This window comes from Ictalurus punctatus, chromosome 20 (genome assembly GCF_001660625.3).
Source record: "Ictalurus punctatus breed USDA103 chromosome 20, Coco_2.0, whole genome shotgun sequence".
Taxonomy (NCBI): domain Eukaryota; kingdom Metazoa; phylum Chordata; class Actinopteri; order Siluriformes; family Ictaluridae; genus Ictalurus; species Ictalurus punctatus.
In genome coordinates this window covers 5,041,890-5,059,134 of record NC_030435.2, presented here as the reverse complement: position 1 = coordinate 5,059,134, position 17,245 = coordinate 5,041,890, and the positions used below count along the sequence as shown (strand labels likewise).

Sequence of the window (17,245 nt, the reverse complement as noted above, 5' to 3'; positions counted from 1 at the left end):
CGACTGTACAAGTCGGTGAGGGAGGCGACTGCGGACATGAAGGACAGAGGACTGCCAGTCAGTGTAATCACGCCAAGGCTGAATCTGGCTGAACAGCTATCCCGCATGACCTGAGAAACGATGAGAGGACCGAGACAACAGGGGACGGGAGAAGAGAGCGAGAACAGCATTAGGGAGAGACTGCGAGGTTTAAGAAGACAGCCCACATCTCCTCCGGAAGAACTTTAGTTGTTAGTTCTGACTAACTCTGAATATCTGGGGAGTTAAACGGAACTCCGACAGATGGTGCTATATTCATCTCAAGAAATACATGTTGCTTTTGCATACACCCCCCTTCCCTATTTAAATGAGGATAGACTGATAGATAGGAGGAATACACGGGGAAGTCCCTACTGTGAAATGCACACTGACTTCTCCACTTATTTTTCTGGATACTGCAATGGGGGCCCTCAACCCACAAGCAAGGGAGGTTCTCACCCACAGCTAGACGTTCCCTCTAGCTTAGTTCAGGGCCATCTATTAGAGACGTCAACCCTGGAATCGAAGCTTTTGTTTTTATCATTTAATTTGTGTTTCTTTGTCGGTTCATGGAGTCGATCGGTTAAGCTTGGTTTAGTTAAGTTCATAAATATATGATTTATAAATACATATGGTTAAAGACAAAGTAAAGCTAACTTCCTTTAATGTTAACAGACTGTCGAATCTGATTAAACGCAGGAAGATTTTATCCAAAATGGAGAAAGAACGAGCCCATGTAGTATACCCACAGGAAACCCATTTAAATGAGACGGAGCATAGAAAACTGAAGGATATGGGCTTCACCAGTGTGCTTTTTTCACCATATAAATCAGGACATAGGAGAGGAGTCGCTATTCTTATCTCAAACAAACAAAATTTGGAAAAAAAATATCTGAGATGGAAGATAAGGAGGGCAGATATATTCTAGTAAAGGGTAAAATATACGAGAATTCTGTTACTCTGTTAAATATATACCCACCCCCAGGAAGTGATACCAGCTTCTTTCAGAAAATCTCTAGTGTCATGTGGGGGAGATCTAAACATACAATTTAAAGCCAAAATTACACTCATCTAGTAGAAAAAACTATGAAAAGAAGTCCCTATATAAGAAATTGAATACACTTTTTGAAGATGTTGGTTTAATAGATATATGGAGAGACTTCTTCCCTAATAGAAGGGACTAAACTCATTACTCTGCCCCTCATTCTCTATATACAAGAATAGATTATATCAAAACATTTGGAAAAGATAAAGATAAAATACACTCAGGACAATAGATATAAGTAACCATGCACCTATATACTTAACCTACAACCAAAGAATAACACATGGAAGTGAAATTTAAGCCTACTCAGTAACCCCTGTTTTAAGGAAAAAATGAAAAAAGAAATGAATCTTTACTTAGAGTTTCATGATAATGATGAGGTTTCGCCTCCTATCCTATGGGATACTTTAAAGGCTGTCTTAAGTGGGAAAATCATAGCAACATCCTCATACAACAAAAAAAAAAAAGAGAAGTAAAACATTAGAGGAACTACATAAAGCTGAAGGAATTAGAAAACAGACACAAACTGACTTTAGCACAGGACACACAAGACAAAATTAAGAAAATTAGAGACAAGATCAATCATTTGGCTACACAGGAAGTTAAGAGGAATCTAATGTTCCTAAAACAGAGGTATTATGAAGGTGGAAATTGAGAAAGGAAAGGGTAGTAAATACAATTCACAGGATTAGGGACCTGAGAACGAAAGTGATAAAAATAAACGTGAAATTCAGGAAGCTTTTGAAGAAGAAAAAAAAAAAAATTCAAACTTTATACTCTGGAGTCCCAGGGGGAAGTGTAACCCAAAATGACACTTACTTGGGTTCTCTAGAGTTACCCACCCTAAACGAAGAACAAAATAGAAGGATGACCGCTGATATAACTGAAGCTGAATTAAAAAACGCAATTAATACACGAGTTAAGCAAATCACCGGGTTCAGATGGGTTCAGATGGCTTCACAGCAGAGCGGTATAAGGAATTTAAAAACAAACTGATTCTGGTCATGCTTCCGATGTGCAACTGGGTATTGAAAAAAGCACAAACACCACCTAGCTGGAAGGCGATAATCTCAGCTATACCAAAAGAAGGCAATGGACTGTGGGTCTTATAGGCCAATATCAGTTCTTAATGTGGATTATAGACTTCTTTCATGGCCGAACGATTAGAAGAATTCCTACCCATGCTAATACATAATGATCAGACAGGTTTTATACAAGGGTGACAAACACAAGATAATAGAAGAAAGACATATCATGAATCACATCCAAAAAACTACAATTGAAGCAATAGTGGCGTGTGGATGCTGAAAAAGTATTTGACTCAGTTAATTGGACTTTTCTTTGTAGAGTTCTACACAAATTTGTTTTACACAATACAATTATAAAAACCATACAGTCACTTTATGACAACCCCATTGCTAGGATTAAAATCAATGGATATTTATCAAATAGTTTCACCCTAGAAAGGTGCTGAGACAGGGTTGTGCATGGGCACCGTTACTTTTCCACTGGCACAGATATATGAGACAAAATGAAGACACCAGGGGAATTAATATTGAAGGGACAGAACATAAACTGGCTTGTTATGCAGATGATATTTTGATATATTTAGTACAACCAACACATTCCTTACCTAAATTGATGCAATTATTTGAATTATATGGGCAATTATCAGGACACAATATTAATATCGGTGAAACCCAGTTATTTTCATATAACTAGTGTGCCAGGAGAAATTCAAAGTAGACACCCCTTGACATGGCAAACGGAATCTTTCAAATATCTAGACATTAATATGCCAAAGGATCTTGCAAAATTATCTGACTCCAACTACTCGCCTATACTTAAAAACATTAAGGAAGATAGAAGATGGAATTGAATTCCTTTCTTTAGTTTTAGTTCAAGGATTGAATCTATTAAAATAAGCGTCATACCTAGATTATTTTACGTATTCCAGATCTTACCGATAGTGGTTAACCAAAACCAATTCAGTGAATGGGAAAAATTGTCAGGATATATATGGCAAGGCAAAAAACCTAGGGTTTGTTTCAAAACCTTGCAGTTACCTAAAGAAAAGGGAGGATGGGGCCTACCTTCTCTTACAGATGATGACTTCGCAGCTCAAATGAGAGCTATGATATGTTGGTGTAACCCATCCTATGAGGCTCAATGGAAAAACATTGAGGAGAAACCATCCATTACTCCTATACAAGCGATCCTAGCTGTTAGCAACTTACAAGGTCACATTAATACTATTGACAACCCATGGGTTAAGTGTACTCTTAATGGATGGAAATTATTATAAGTGACTATAAATTAGAGAGAGATTGTTCCTCTAAAATGGCATGCATATGACTCGGACTTTACACCAAACAGACTAGACACTAGATTTAAGGACTGGACAGCAAACGGAATAACAGTTTTAAGCAATATAATAAAAGGTGGCACACTGCCCGGTTTTGAAACACTAAAAGAGAAACACTCATTAGAAAAGCAAGATTTTTATCGATATTTACAGATGCGACATTATGTTCATATATAAAATGAAGGATGTGACTGAGGCTGGGACATGTATAATAGAATTGTTTAAAAAAGTGTATAAATTCAGATATTTACAGTAAAACTATTTCATGTGTATACAAATGTTAAAACTGAAAACACATTTTTATCTTAAAGCCTCCTACCATTAGTGTATGTGTGTGTGTGTGTGTGTGTGTGTGTGTGTACTGCATATTGTATGAGAGTGTGCCTGTGAGAGGCTAGGATCTATCATTGGTGAGGATCAGTCATGTACACACTCACCGTCCAGTCTGTCGATGACCTCTCTGGGCACATCTTCCTGGTTCAGTGCCTCATAGAGCTGCATGACTCCGGCCTCTCCCTTAGACTGCCGGCTCCTCCAGCGATCCAGCATGTGGAAATTCATCATGACCTGGCCCCCCTTAGTTGCTATCTCAATGTCCTCCATGTCTTGTTTGGTCAGCTCCAGGTAGGAGATGCCAACACATTTCCACTCCTTTCCTATGCATTTGGCCACCTGCATCAGTTGCTTATCGCTCATGTCTGCCTCTTTGGTGCTCACACAGACTGCGTGGGAAAAAAAATAAAGATGAAGCGATTCAGCAATTCATGCAAAAGTCAGAGAAAAGGAATTGGACTATAAATAATTTTTTTTTAAAAAAGCCCTCGCTCAACTCCACAATAAGACACAATTCATGATAAGGAATTACCAGGAACTGAAAATGAATTAACAAACAAGCATTAAATCATCACCTGATTCATCAGACCACCGAGGTCTCTTACTGGTCAGCTCCACGTCCGACATGCTGGAGTTTCGCTTCCGACCTTTCATGAAAATCCCAAAAGGATGTTAGTCCATTCTCACTTATAATTATTATATATGCACACCCTCAGCTATACTATACCTACACTTAATAGAACAGTTACTTCATATATCATTGCAGTTGTTTAGTGCTGTCGCTGACTGAAATGTTTGGGTTATAAACAAGGCCCAGTACCATCAAATTTATAAAAGAGCAAAAAGCGCCACAACACCATCTGCACTTACTGCATGATCGGCTTCGGTTTTTTTCAACAGTATTCTCCACACAGTCACCTATAACAGAACGCACAGCCGAGTTATCTCACCAAAACCTGAAATGGCATGCATTAGTTCTAAAATAGTGCACAGTTTAGTGTGTTACAACCTGCTAGTCTTTGGGATGGGAAGTCTTGTTTTGTGTGTATTGTGTGCAGGTCCGAACTCCCTCCCAGAGTTCCCAGCCTGCCCTAGCCTGACTTGCTCCCGCCTCCCACGATGTGACATCACTAAATGGCAACCATATTTAAAAAGGACGAGGAGACGCGAGAGTGGAGGATGTTGGAGGTGATTTGTGACCTGTGATTTGGTGTTAGGACATTGTGTCTGGTTCGTGTTGCTTGCCCTTGTGGGTATAGTATTCTTTGTTCTGACTGCTGTTCTGGTTCTGACTTTTGCTTGTTTGGTTATCCTTGTACCTGTTGATGTGTATACATTCACCACTGTATATATGTTTCACTCGGTTTACCGGCAGTAGGGGTGTGGCTGCCATTTCTTTTGGGACTGGGGTCCTTTTTGTCTCTGTTTTTGGATTAAGGAGTTAAAGAAGTACATTTTGTATTTTTGTTGTTTTTCATTTAGGTAAAAAAGCTCTCTACACCAAGAGTTCTTTTATTATTTTTTGGCATTGGCTTACCCTGAAGACACGCCTGGTGTTGTGTTCTATGTACAGTTATATATACACTTTCTGATTCGTACAATATACCACAACTTCATTGAAATCTATTTGTGTCTTTCGTTCCTGGCTTCCCTTATTTTGAGGTCTTTCCCTTTGAAACGCGAGCTGGTTACTCTGTGCGGCTCGACCTAGACTGGGTCGTGACAAGTCTCTATCAACAATGAGATTTTCATGCCACTAAGGTGCCACAAATCCTCAGTACTGAATCATAACACTCATATAGGGCCATATTCAGAGTGGAATTACATGCATGTAGTGATTTAATACAGTAATTGCCAATACTGGTATTCAGACCTCAGATGTAAATACAGACTTAAAGCACTAATCAGAGAGTTGCATGTGTGGTGTGGGAGTTTGCCTAAAATGGCAGGTCTCACACGGTTCTGACCTGCAAGGTGAAATGTACCAGTGCTGTTATACTAAATATCAACACTCAAGGAATGCTGCTTGACCAATCAAATTAGTGGACCAGAACTAAATGTTGTATAATGAATTAATAGGATAGTATAGTGTATATAAGTCCAGGACAAGAGTTTTGTAGAGGTCGGATATCGGATTAGACAGCATCTTAATTAGACATTGCTTATCTCAGACAGTTTATCCTTTAATTCAGTAACTCAAAACAGCAAATTATAAGTGTGCAGAAATATCTATCAGAGTGTGCTGTAATTAAAATAAAATGCTACATAACAGGGAGTGCGTGTTTTATAAGCTGCCAAATATTGATGGTGGAAACCATAATTGTTAAATAAATCAAATTTCCTGTGGTGATAATTACAACTAGCACTATTCATGCAGCGACTAGACTATTCGACTTTTCATCTCCTCATTCATATTAGCCTTTTTTATTTGTAATTTTTTAATGATAGTTTTGGTGTTATATTCTATCATATTTGACAGCAAAGAAGGCTTCATTCTTTATTTTTATCCCACAAAATTTCTAGGCTGAAAAGCAAGCGCTTGTGTTTAAAGGTTTTAGTAGAGTGGTCTAGCCTCTGCAACAAAAAAACAAAACAAAAACAAAACATATGTAGAGAAAAATCTGTCAACCTTGGAGGTGTGACCTACACACATTTTAATGTGTGTTTAATTTTCATTTTAATCATCTGAATGGGGCTTCGAAAAAAAAAATCAATCTAATTACTTGTGTAACCCTGACTCTAAATATGAGGAACTTTTCCAGCATAAATATTGACATTGTTTAAAATTTAGGTCAACAACTTTACAGATTTTGTTTCTGTTTGCTGAACCTACCTAATTTCCTAATCTTCTTGCTACTATTAAATTATTAAAGAGCAGGTGCAGTCTGACTGAAAAGTCCTACTTGCAGTAAGGTATGTTAGAACTGGTCCTGGTATGCGGACCCTCAGATGAGGAATTTTGTTGTTGCCCATACCTTCTCGAATGGTAGCGGACCACACGCTTTGCTCCGACTCTGCTTCAATTAGTGAGAGCCTGAAAGGAGGACGCTGTTCGAAGAATGCCTCGAAGTAACCCTTAATCTTCACCACAGCCAGCGTGAACTGGATGTTCTGCAGAAACGGAAAAACGATGAGTTACCAAAAATTATATTTATAGTCTATATTGGTTCAGTAGGAGGGGGAAATCCTGTCCATACCCAGCTAGGAAAAAACGATAAAGGCACCAATGTTCATTTACTGAAGTGATTCCCAGGAAGTGTTCATGTGTAATTATTTGTTGGCAATGTAATGTCGTCTTTTTTGTTTGTTTGTTCCATTTTACCATATAGAGTAGGAAAAACTGTTCGTTATCCCAAATAGTAGGTGGGTGTGTTAATGTAAATAAATTACTGAACAAATTACCGCTAAATTATTATTTTTTTAAAATCCTGGCTGCCTTAAAATTTTAAGTCAGTGTGGCTTTATGAGTGATCTCCAATTAAATTATAATAAACTGACTTGAGAAAAGTAATGGGACGTTTTAAAGTAATGGGAAAAACATGTTGTCATAGGAGGGGTGCAGGGAGGGACTCCAACATGAATTTGGCCCAGGGCCTCCAAATGTCTAGAGCTGGCATGACAAAATCATTGACTCACCTCAGGTGTGATGTCCCCCTGGGGCTCACTGATCAGACGGTACTTCCTGTTCTCCTCCAGCAGCTTCTGGCACTGAGGCGGCTTCTCGATCTTCATGTACTTTTTCTTTGCCGTCCTTACCTCTTTTCTAATGTCCTGTGAGGAGAAAAAAAAAAGAGTGAAATTCTCTAAAGCTTAGATCTAAAAAGAAAACAAACATATACAGTATTATAATAACTAACCACAGAGATGTTGAATATCTTGCTGAACTTTTTATAACAGCGGCTCTGACAGTAGTCGTGGCTGTAGGGAAAATCACGGGCTTATACTAATGTGCTCGCTCTAATACATTACTGTTTCTATAGTAACGACGTACACAGGGATATGTCGGATGCGCCACATAAATAATAAAAAAAAAAAATTCTTTGAGGAGAATTTAGTTTCTTTAGCATGTTCTGGAAGGAGTCTCCAGTGTCAGTGATCAGTAACCATCAGAGATAAAGCTGTAACTGGAATGACAGTCTGCTGAGGGAACAACCCTTTATAGCTGCTATAAAATGACAAAAGTGCTTTATTTGCCGTGACAAGCTAATTTCCCTTTTAAATCAGTCAAGCTCCACGAGCTCTACCTTATTTCTAAGACAACAGGACACGGGAGAAGGAGAGCTGTAATTCATGATTTTATCAATACACCCACAGATTCTTTTTGTTCTTACTAAAGACGTGTTTTGAAGTAAGGCATTATGACACAGTGACAATGACACAGTGACCACAACTTGTCTGCACCACCCCAGACTGATGTAGACGTTAAAAAAAAACAAACAAACAAAAAAACCCACATACACATATGTGAGTTTCACACCGGATTGACCTACTGGTTTTACAGGGCTTATGATAATCAGACGAGTTTACCCGCAAGCTAAACTGTACACAATCATTTTGGCATATTTATTCATGAAGTGTGACGCGTCATACTGGGAGAATGGATGAATGTGTGATATATAATAAGTACTTGACAGCATCATCTCAGTAGTTCACTTGAATCTAGGGCGAAATTCTGACTCAGCTCAAAGTGTGAGAGTGCTTTTGGAAATTTGGATTTTTATAAGAGGACTTTTATTTACTCAAATAAAGAAAATCTAAAAACCACGTGATCTGCATACTTTCCTTTTGTTGTATTTTTCCATATTTGATTATCTTTACCTTATATCATATTTTATTATCTTTAATCTACACTACCTGATTATGCTACTAAAATGCTTAAGCTAGTTTATTATGATGATGCTGATGATTATTATTGTTATTAGTATTTATTCTGTTTTAATTGCTTCTACTTTTGACCAGAATTCATAAGTGAAACATGTTACTCTCTCTCTCTCTCTCTCTCTCCCACACACACACACACACACACACACACACACACACACACTTCCTGTAAATTCCTGCTTGAAAATCATCCCAGACTGATGTAAAAAACTAACAAAAAAAACACACACACACACACACACACACACACACACACACACATAGTAACACGTCTTCCACATGTCTGGTGCAGATCACACCCACGCACACCCACACAGGCATACACGCGCACACACTCAACTCAGCTCTAAAAGCGGATCTAAAACTGCCAGTGCATTAATGACTAGTTCCTACTCACACCATTTCATCACTGCTTCAGGATTATGTGACGCTTACAGTAAACGTAAATGGAATGTAGAAAAATAATTAAAGATTTCAAACTGATATTCACCAAAAAAAAAAAAAAAGCCTCTTACCCTACAGTATTTATACTACAACCTCCTGGACTGTTACTTAATGACAGAGTTATTAATTCATTATGTGCAACAGTAACATACCTTACGAATCCTGTATTCATTATATTCATTACTGCTTTATAAATAAATGTATAACATTATATAGTATGCATAATACCTTATCATGCTTGGACTAAGCCTGTATAAATGCTCATAAGAATAACATTTTATAAAGCATATCAGGTCACACAAGTAAAGAGTAAAATGGTACGTGGCATGCTGTTACAGGAAGATAATCAACTATGGGGTGGTGTGATGTCCCGAAGTGTTTCATTTCAATTTTTTAAATAATTTTTTATTTTTATTAATGAACATAATTTTTATCTGTTTATAGTTAATGTTGTGGAATGTCTAAAAACACGTTAGATCCTGGTATACATCTGCTATATTCCAGCTTACAAGTTACAGCTTTTCCTACAAAGTGCTGACACTGGAGACTCCTTCCATAAATTATAAACAAACATCTCTACAGAAAACGTCACTATAACGACAGCTACACGTTTTAGTCCATTTCTGTGGCGAGTCTGCCATAAAAGTATCCGCGTACGTTAAGTAAGAAAGAATAATGTGCAGCCGACACTATTCTCAGGCCTGCTTTTATAGGAAATTCATCCTTCTGACCAATCAGAATCAAGAATTTAACATTATAATACCTGTTCATAAAATGATATAATGCAGCATAACGCAGACTCTGAGATAATATCTGTACTTCAAGTCATAATGCAGAGCCTGTGTAATAGCCCATATAAATATTATAATTATTAAGAACATTATATTCTGATGCTTTAAAAAGTGTTATGCATGAAACTATAAAACTCTATAAGTAATCAGAGTGTACACTTGTGTTAAGCACTATAAGGTACACTATAAGGCTATACAACATGTTGTACTGTAAATGCATTTATAATGCATTATGAATACAGCAAGTGTTACCAGTATGATGCTCCCAGTACCTTCTTTGCACAAAAGTGTTGAAATGTAAACAATTGATTTGGAACATCAGGTACTGAATTCTGCACAGTTATTAGTGTTGAACAAAAAAAAAAAAAAGGTTCTCACAGCGATGTCAGAGTCGTTGTTGGTAGCGAGGTAGACCCTGAAGGAGTACGAGTCCTGCTGGCCCACTTCCTTATAGACCTGGACAACACCGTGGTGCTCGGCTGGCTTAGACGTCTGTACGACCGGCCCCACCGGAGACAGAGACGACACATTCCACTTTATATGACTGCGCGAGTGATCAACTGAAGGCTCGATGAGGCCCTTGTGGTTCTTCACGTGCAGGACACTGAATTTCACCTCGTTGTCCTGATCTGTGCATAGAACAAGAACGTTAAAAGCTTACACAGACAGAACACCTGCTTGCAAATTTGAATGAATTATGAATTCTCAAATCTTTGTCAGAAGGTGTTGATTTGATAAAACTGTAATATAGCTGTGCTCGTTCTATGTATTATATTATATTAATATTATATTAACGCTATTGTTTCTATAATAAGGGACACGTATGATGTGATCTAAGGCTAATAATACATGGATTCAAAATGGTACTGTTACCTGACAAGCAAACATGTAATAGCTGATATGGTATGATGAAGTTTTCGATGAGATTGTTTTAAAAACATTTATAGTGAAAGCTGTATTTTTTTGGTGAGGGAAAGACTATAGCTACTGTAACATAAGCGATAACAGGAACTAACCTGTTTCGTTGATGTTCCACAACATTACATATAATTAAAAATGGATCAAATATATGATGCCATTCTTTAAGGAATAAATACACTTAAAAACCACAGTGCGGTTGAATGCTTGAATCCGATTGGTCAGAAGGATTTTCATATAACAGCACAGTTCTGGCTATGACATGAACGATAGGTTAATATTAATGCGCTCCTCGTTCTAATATCTTATTGTTTCTATAGTAACAGCTCATACATAGGGACTTGTATACCTAATAAATGTGTTTTTTAAAATGCGCTCTTTAACGAAATGCATTATTTTCATATTATTCATAAAAGAAATAAAACACCTTGGGACATATTATTGCAAAATAATAAGAACTTCAGGGTTGCATCACCTGCATCACACCACCCTGTGATTATTTTCCTATAATAGCACACCTCATAGTGTTTTATTCCTCAAATAATATTGATCTATGTTTGTTACGTATCAGGTTAGTATTTGGCGTCACAGTTTAGAGAACAAGATCATGATTTAGTGCAGACCTTCAGTGTATTTTTACTCTTCCTGAAACAACTCATATCACACAGATTTGCGTGACTGTACCTATTTTAAATTTCTGCTAAATGAATGTCAGTGTAGAATGAACAGTAGACTGTAGCTTACTGTGAATAGTGTCACTGTACCTGCCAGACAGAGTGAATGAGGAAACTGGATGGACTTGAGGATGGAAGAATCACAGTCCACGTCGAAAATGGGCCCGGCAAACCTCCACGAGTCACTCAGGAAAGCGCCGAACTTGCTCCAGGAAAGGACACGGTAGCGGATCTGGACCCTCTGAGACACCTCAAACACCAGCCCTGTCTCCGAGCACTCGTACACTCCCTCGTCCTCTAGTGTCAACCTGGCACAAAATACAATCAGCTTTAAACTGAAACCGTAATTAGAGTAGAATTAAAGGCGTACTTATACAATGCATATTTCCCTGATCATTCTTATAATGCTAGGACTGAACCTAATTAGTACATATAAAAAATAAGGATGTTTCTTTACAAGATTTAAAAATAACAGCACACGATAGAAAGAGAAACAAGTTGTTCTTTGACTTACTGCCATCGATTTTCGCAGATTTCTTTTGGTGTGACAAGCTGGTAGACTGGTCTCTGTATGTGAAACAAATACTGCTTTAAAAGCACAAACAACTTTCCAGAACATGCTCTAAATATGCTCTCTCTCTCTCTCTATATATATATATATATATATATATACACACAAATTAGGAAGGGATGTAAAGTTTATCGAAATGTTTTATCTGCAAACCCAAAATTTGATTCATTGGAAGCCGACTTTGTTATCTAAGACCGTACACTATATAGCCAAAATGTTTGTGGACACCTGATCATCACAACCATATGTGTGTTGAACATCCCATGCCACTTTCCCCACTTGTTCCCACCTTTGCTGCTATAATGATCTCCATTCTTCTGGGAAGGCTTTCAAGATTTTGGAGCATGGCTGTGGGGATTAGTGTTCATTCAGCCACAAGAGTATTAGTAACGTCAGGCACTGATGTTGGGTGAGGAGGTCTGGGGTTCAGTCGGCACACTTGAGTTCTTCCGTATCAAACTTGGCACACCATGTGCTCCTGGAGCTCGCTTTGTGCGCAGGTGCATTGTCATTCTGGAACAGGTTTGGACCTCTTAGCTCCAGTGAAGGGAAATTGTAATGCTACAGCATACAAAGATATTCTATACATTTGTGCGCTTCTGACTTTGTGGCATGACCCACATGTGGGTGTGAAGGTCAAATAACATCCAAGCACACTCACCTGAACAATGTTACATTTTTCACAGAATGGCTTCATGTGGTCTCCTAAAAACATAACAGTACAAAGCATGATCAAGAGCACACAACAGCATTGTCTTTGAGCTGATGACTTTGCACTAAATTTAAGCCCTGTTTTTTTCGTACACCTTCAGTCAGGCCTCTGCTCTGTAAGCACTGGGTTGATATTAACCAACCAAAGACTCCAAAGCTTTGAATGATTCTTTTTCTAGTGCCTGGAATCAGCGAATCGACTCTTTTCTGAGCGTTGAATCGACTTTGACGTCAATTGAAAGCAGGATGGCAACTTGACGACACACAGGACATGGTATATTAAAATATATATTGTGTCCGATAAGAAAATTAAACAATGTCGCGTTTATTAAAAAGATATTGCTTACGAGCTATTTGATTCAGCTTTGTTTCGCTGCCCAACACTGCATAACGTACATGCTTCATGACGCTCGCCTCGTAGACTATTCATTCATTTGAGACGAGGCTTGTGCGCTATTGATTTTTTTTCTTCCCCTGATTGTGATTTACATTTTTTTCCATACCATCATAAACAATTTAATCATCCAGAACCGCTAGCCTCAAAAAGAAAGATTTCTGAAATTTCTGGTTTAAGGATCCTAGAGGAGGCATATAATATTAATATAATCAGCTGTGATAATAATGTTTGACAGAAAGCGAGCATCTCAGCATATTGGGTAAAGGGGTGTGGGTCTTCCATTAAGTGCCTATTAATATCAGAGCGTTCAAAACACCCGCTCAAATCGATCCGGATTCACATGTCATCGACCAGTTTTATTGATGAGGTAAAGACTGTTTGGGCGTATTTTTGAGCAAGAACATATTTATTAGTGTATTAGTGTTACTTTTTCTGACCTGACCATGGTCGGTAGGCTTCTCTGTTCTCAGAGAGCTCTGGGGCCGGAGCAAGCTAAACTTTCTGGGGTAATTTCCATATTTTCAGGACGTTTCCCTTCGCAACGATGAGTCAGAAGAGCGTGGTGCTGAATGAATGGCATTTATTCCAGTTGGTTTTACTTCCACAGATAGAGTCTCTCTGCATCCCAAACTAAAATACCCATAATGCAATACATCTAAACATTGACTCTTTACTCTCTAGCGTATTTTGCGGAGCTCCCGGTTTAGTAATATCATATAATCGTCTAATATAATTATATAGCACAAACTGATTTGAGACCAGGTTCATTTTCAACATCTCGAGGTGTCATAAAATCTTACCGACCTTTTGGCCAAAATAGCATGAGATAAGTTTTTACGACAGGGTAGAAACAAAAAACAGACAAACACAACAATAAATATGTGATACAGTTAGAAAAATGGATAAGCTAGGAGAACTAAGTACAATCGGTCTGCACAGGATTTTGCAGAGATTTTTTTTTTAATTGTTGCGGCCAAAAATGATAGATTTTGCTGCGCCTTTTTAAAAAATTTGGGAAAACTACTTGAATTGGCGAAACCGCAACTGCACGAAATTGTTTTTCACAGTGATGTTTGTTGCTAAACGAGATGTTTTAGCTGTAGTCATGTTCGACCTGCATGAATCGAAGGGGGCTTTGACTGAATGAGTGTTGTGATGACGTGACATGACGTGTCTTGGCCCAAACCTGTGGGAAAAGCTCCTGCGAATATTGCGAATATAGTTTCCTTGATTTTGCATTCCTTTCTGCGATCGCAAAATCCTGGAGGGATTGTACAATCTGGCTAATAAGCATAACTCAACCAGGTACATTGTGTTTCCACTGTTTCTCAGTTTGATCATAAACAGTGATTTGAAAATGCAGTATTACTCACATAAAAACACCAAGTCATGACACCAACAGTTCAGTGTACTGTACCTGCTCCACCATTTCACAAAACAAGTGTGTTTTAGTCTAATTGAAGTGCGTTCGAGAGCCCCAAAGTGTCTCATAGCACCGTCCAACTAACTCATAATGAGAATTCGTTGTCGAGTATTTTTATTACCGATTTTGTTGATTAGTTGCTGCAGCTTCATGCAGTTACAATGGATTTAAATAGTTATAAAATAAATAAAGTATAAAATATTAGACAATCTCAAACATAAAGGCTAGCATTCAGATTTCGCTCTCTGCTCCTATTGGCTGGAACATGATCACGTCAGTATATGGTTTGACTATTAAAACGACAGTAAAGGACAATTTCTTATACACGACTGTGTACCGGTGCATGCAGTGCCTGTGAGCGTTATTTGAAAATCACAATTTACAACAACATGCTTATACAGCTGTTACTTATGCGGCAGCACTGTGAACTTTCACAATTTTTGAACAATTTCATCTGCTCAGTTTCTATTCCTTCATAACAATTGTTTTCATAAGGAGATGCAGTCAAGCAAGAAAAAGAAATTACCATTCCTCCTGTCTGGTCTAGTCTCTGTTTGTGAGTCTGAAACAAAAAGCACAGCGAACCCTCACTGAGATGAATCACAAAACAGGGACATGTGATTTATTATCTGTGACAGTACTTCCAGAAAAGAAAAGGTCTCACGGTCGTTCTCCTGTATACACGAGCATAAAAAGCGGAAAAAAGGTTAAGATCGTTTGATTCTTACCGGCAGTGACTCCTTCAGCGTATGATTCCACGTTTTCTGTTAGAACAAGAAATGTGTCATATAGAGTTCAGGAAAGGTTTAAGTGGTGATAATAGATATAGAAATACAAACTGTTTGTTCAGCAAGCCATCATAAGGTGCTGTGGTTTAATTGGTTTAAGTTTCTGTTTAGTGAACAGAAGATCATGGGGTCAAAACCCAGTGGTGCCTTGCTTCTTAACTTACTGTGTAGTTTTACTGGGAAAGACTCAACTCAGAAAAACAACTCAGATTAATAAAAACGTCCGTTACATTAAAGTGAAATGTGCAATACTGACTACACTAAATTAAAACTAAATGACTTTAATAAGCTATATTATACCACAGAGCTGCTGAATGCTTGATTCTATAGTACTCTTTGTTTCTGTAGTAGTAACTCATTCACAGACATACACCAGCCCCTACGGGATTTTGCAAATTTTGAAAAAAAAGCCTTGCACAATCGAGCATTTTTGGCGGCGACAATCACAAAAAAATCTGCTTAGTAATGAACAGAAAAACGTGTTGTTACGTAACATAGAAGACATATAATTATTGATATGGTGAAGTTTTCTCTAAGGAGATGTTTATTCCGCACTTTCGTAAGGAGTCTCCAGGATCAGTTCTTTGTAAGTCAGACGTAAAGCTGTAACTGGACATTTTCAACCACAGGAAAGTCCTGAGGATGAACGATATAAATGGATAAAAGTGTCGCTCTTTAATAATAGGGGGTGCGAATGCTTCCCTTAGACTGTAGACAGAGAGAGTAATAAACAAGCAATGCAGGAACAAATAACTACACTGAAAAGACTGAGTATATCCTAACCTGGATCCCCTTCATTTGCCTCTTCTTCTTCTTCCTCCTCTTCTTCATCTGCGCTCTCTTCTGATGATGATTCTGCACTTTCTAAATGCAAGAAGAACAAAGGCGTTACAACGCATAGATAGTTTGAAGCATTGATCTAGTTCATTTAAAATGCTAGATAATGCATTAATAATGCCATAAATGCACTGATCACTAAGGTTTGTTTAGCTCATGAATGTTTTAGACAGAGTTTAGAGCAGGCTCATCCATAGCGACATGGGGGGCAGAGAACTCTTCTATAGATTGATCGCTCACGTTAAGTTCCGTGGAGTTATTACTGCACCTAGTGGTCAGATATGGGAACTGCAACAAGGACTAATTGCTCTCTCTACACTTTTATTGAAGGGCGAGCAGCAGGAAGAGCCATTAATAAAACTGCTCTCAGGGTCATGGTTGCTAGACCAAATCAGTTTCCACAATAAAAAAAGAAAAGAAGCTAAGTATAAGTGTATACAGTGTGTCTATTATATACCATTTCTTAAACATTTTTAGAGTCAAAGCAGTATAATGGAGTGGATAATGTTCGTATATCAGAAATGTTTTTAGAGGTATATCATATATCATCATTGTTTTTAGAGGTCGACGGATTGATCGGCTGAGAAGGGTCCGCTGTCATTCTACTGTACGCTGTACAGTACACTACAGTAGCACTGACATATTTTCCTGTGTTATTTGAAGTGTTTTTTAATTCATTTTGGATGTCTGTACTTGTTATTTGGAGTGTTACTTTTTGGTGCAGCTGGGATGTATATCTTTTATTTACTTTAATATTTATCAATAGTTAACTTATCTAAATATTTATATATTTATTTCACTTTGAAAAAGTACAGTACATTTTTGTAGTACAGTCGGAAAGGTATATTTTCGCAACAAAGTTGACTTTGCGTCCCGGACGTCCCCTCGTGCTGTGCCGGAGCATTCGGTGCGTATGAACTGGATTTCATTGACTGTTTACTGTTACAGGTGTGTTTGTTTTGATTTCTGTCCTGTCTCCGCCCCTGTAACCTAATTGGTTGTTCCCTAATGTGTCTCAGATGTTCTGTGTTATGCCCGTTGATTAGTTC

The 17,245-nt window shown here is 37.9% G+C and overlaps 1 protein-coding gene across 2 annotated transcripts in view; it reads right to left on the bottom strand.

Moving 5' to 3' along the window:
- si:dkeyp-97b10.3 (NACHT, LRR and PYD domains-containing protein 1b allele 3) overlaps window positions 1-17,245 on the bottom strand; it is a 35,057-nt gene that overhangs the window by 4,997 nt on the left and 12,815 nt on the right. Inside the window, exons 4-15 of one of the 2 annotated variants that reach the window (XM_017495620.3) lie at window positions 16,143-16,223; window positions 15,300-15,335; window positions 15,098-15,133; window positions 12,702-12,745; window positions 11,984-12,036; window positions 11,560-11,777; window positions 10,256-10,506; window positions 7,398-7,532; window positions 6,737-6,872; window positions 4,632-4,679; window positions 4,337-4,408; window positions 3,866-4,150 (exon numbers count right to left, since the gene is read on the bottom strand). In XM_017495620.3, coding sequence (XP_017351109.1) covers window positions 3,866-4,150; window positions 4,337-4,408; window positions 4,632-4,679; window positions 6,737-6,872; window positions 7,398-7,532; window positions 10,256-10,506; window positions 11,560-11,777; window positions 11,984-12,036; window positions 12,702-12,745; window positions 15,098-15,133; window positions 15,300-15,335; window positions 16,143-16,223 — 1,395 coding nt within the window. Of the gene's footprint in view, window positions 1-3,865; window positions 4,151-4,336; window positions 4,409-4,631; window positions 4,680-6,736; window positions 6,873-7,397; window positions 7,533-10,255; window positions 10,507-11,559; window positions 11,778-11,983; window positions 12,037-12,329; window positions 12,442-12,701; window positions 12,746-15,097; window positions 15,134-15,299; window positions 15,336-16,142; window positions 16,224-17,245 lie in introns of those variants that run through there. The other variant, XM_053673639.1, reaches the window with a different exon arrangement.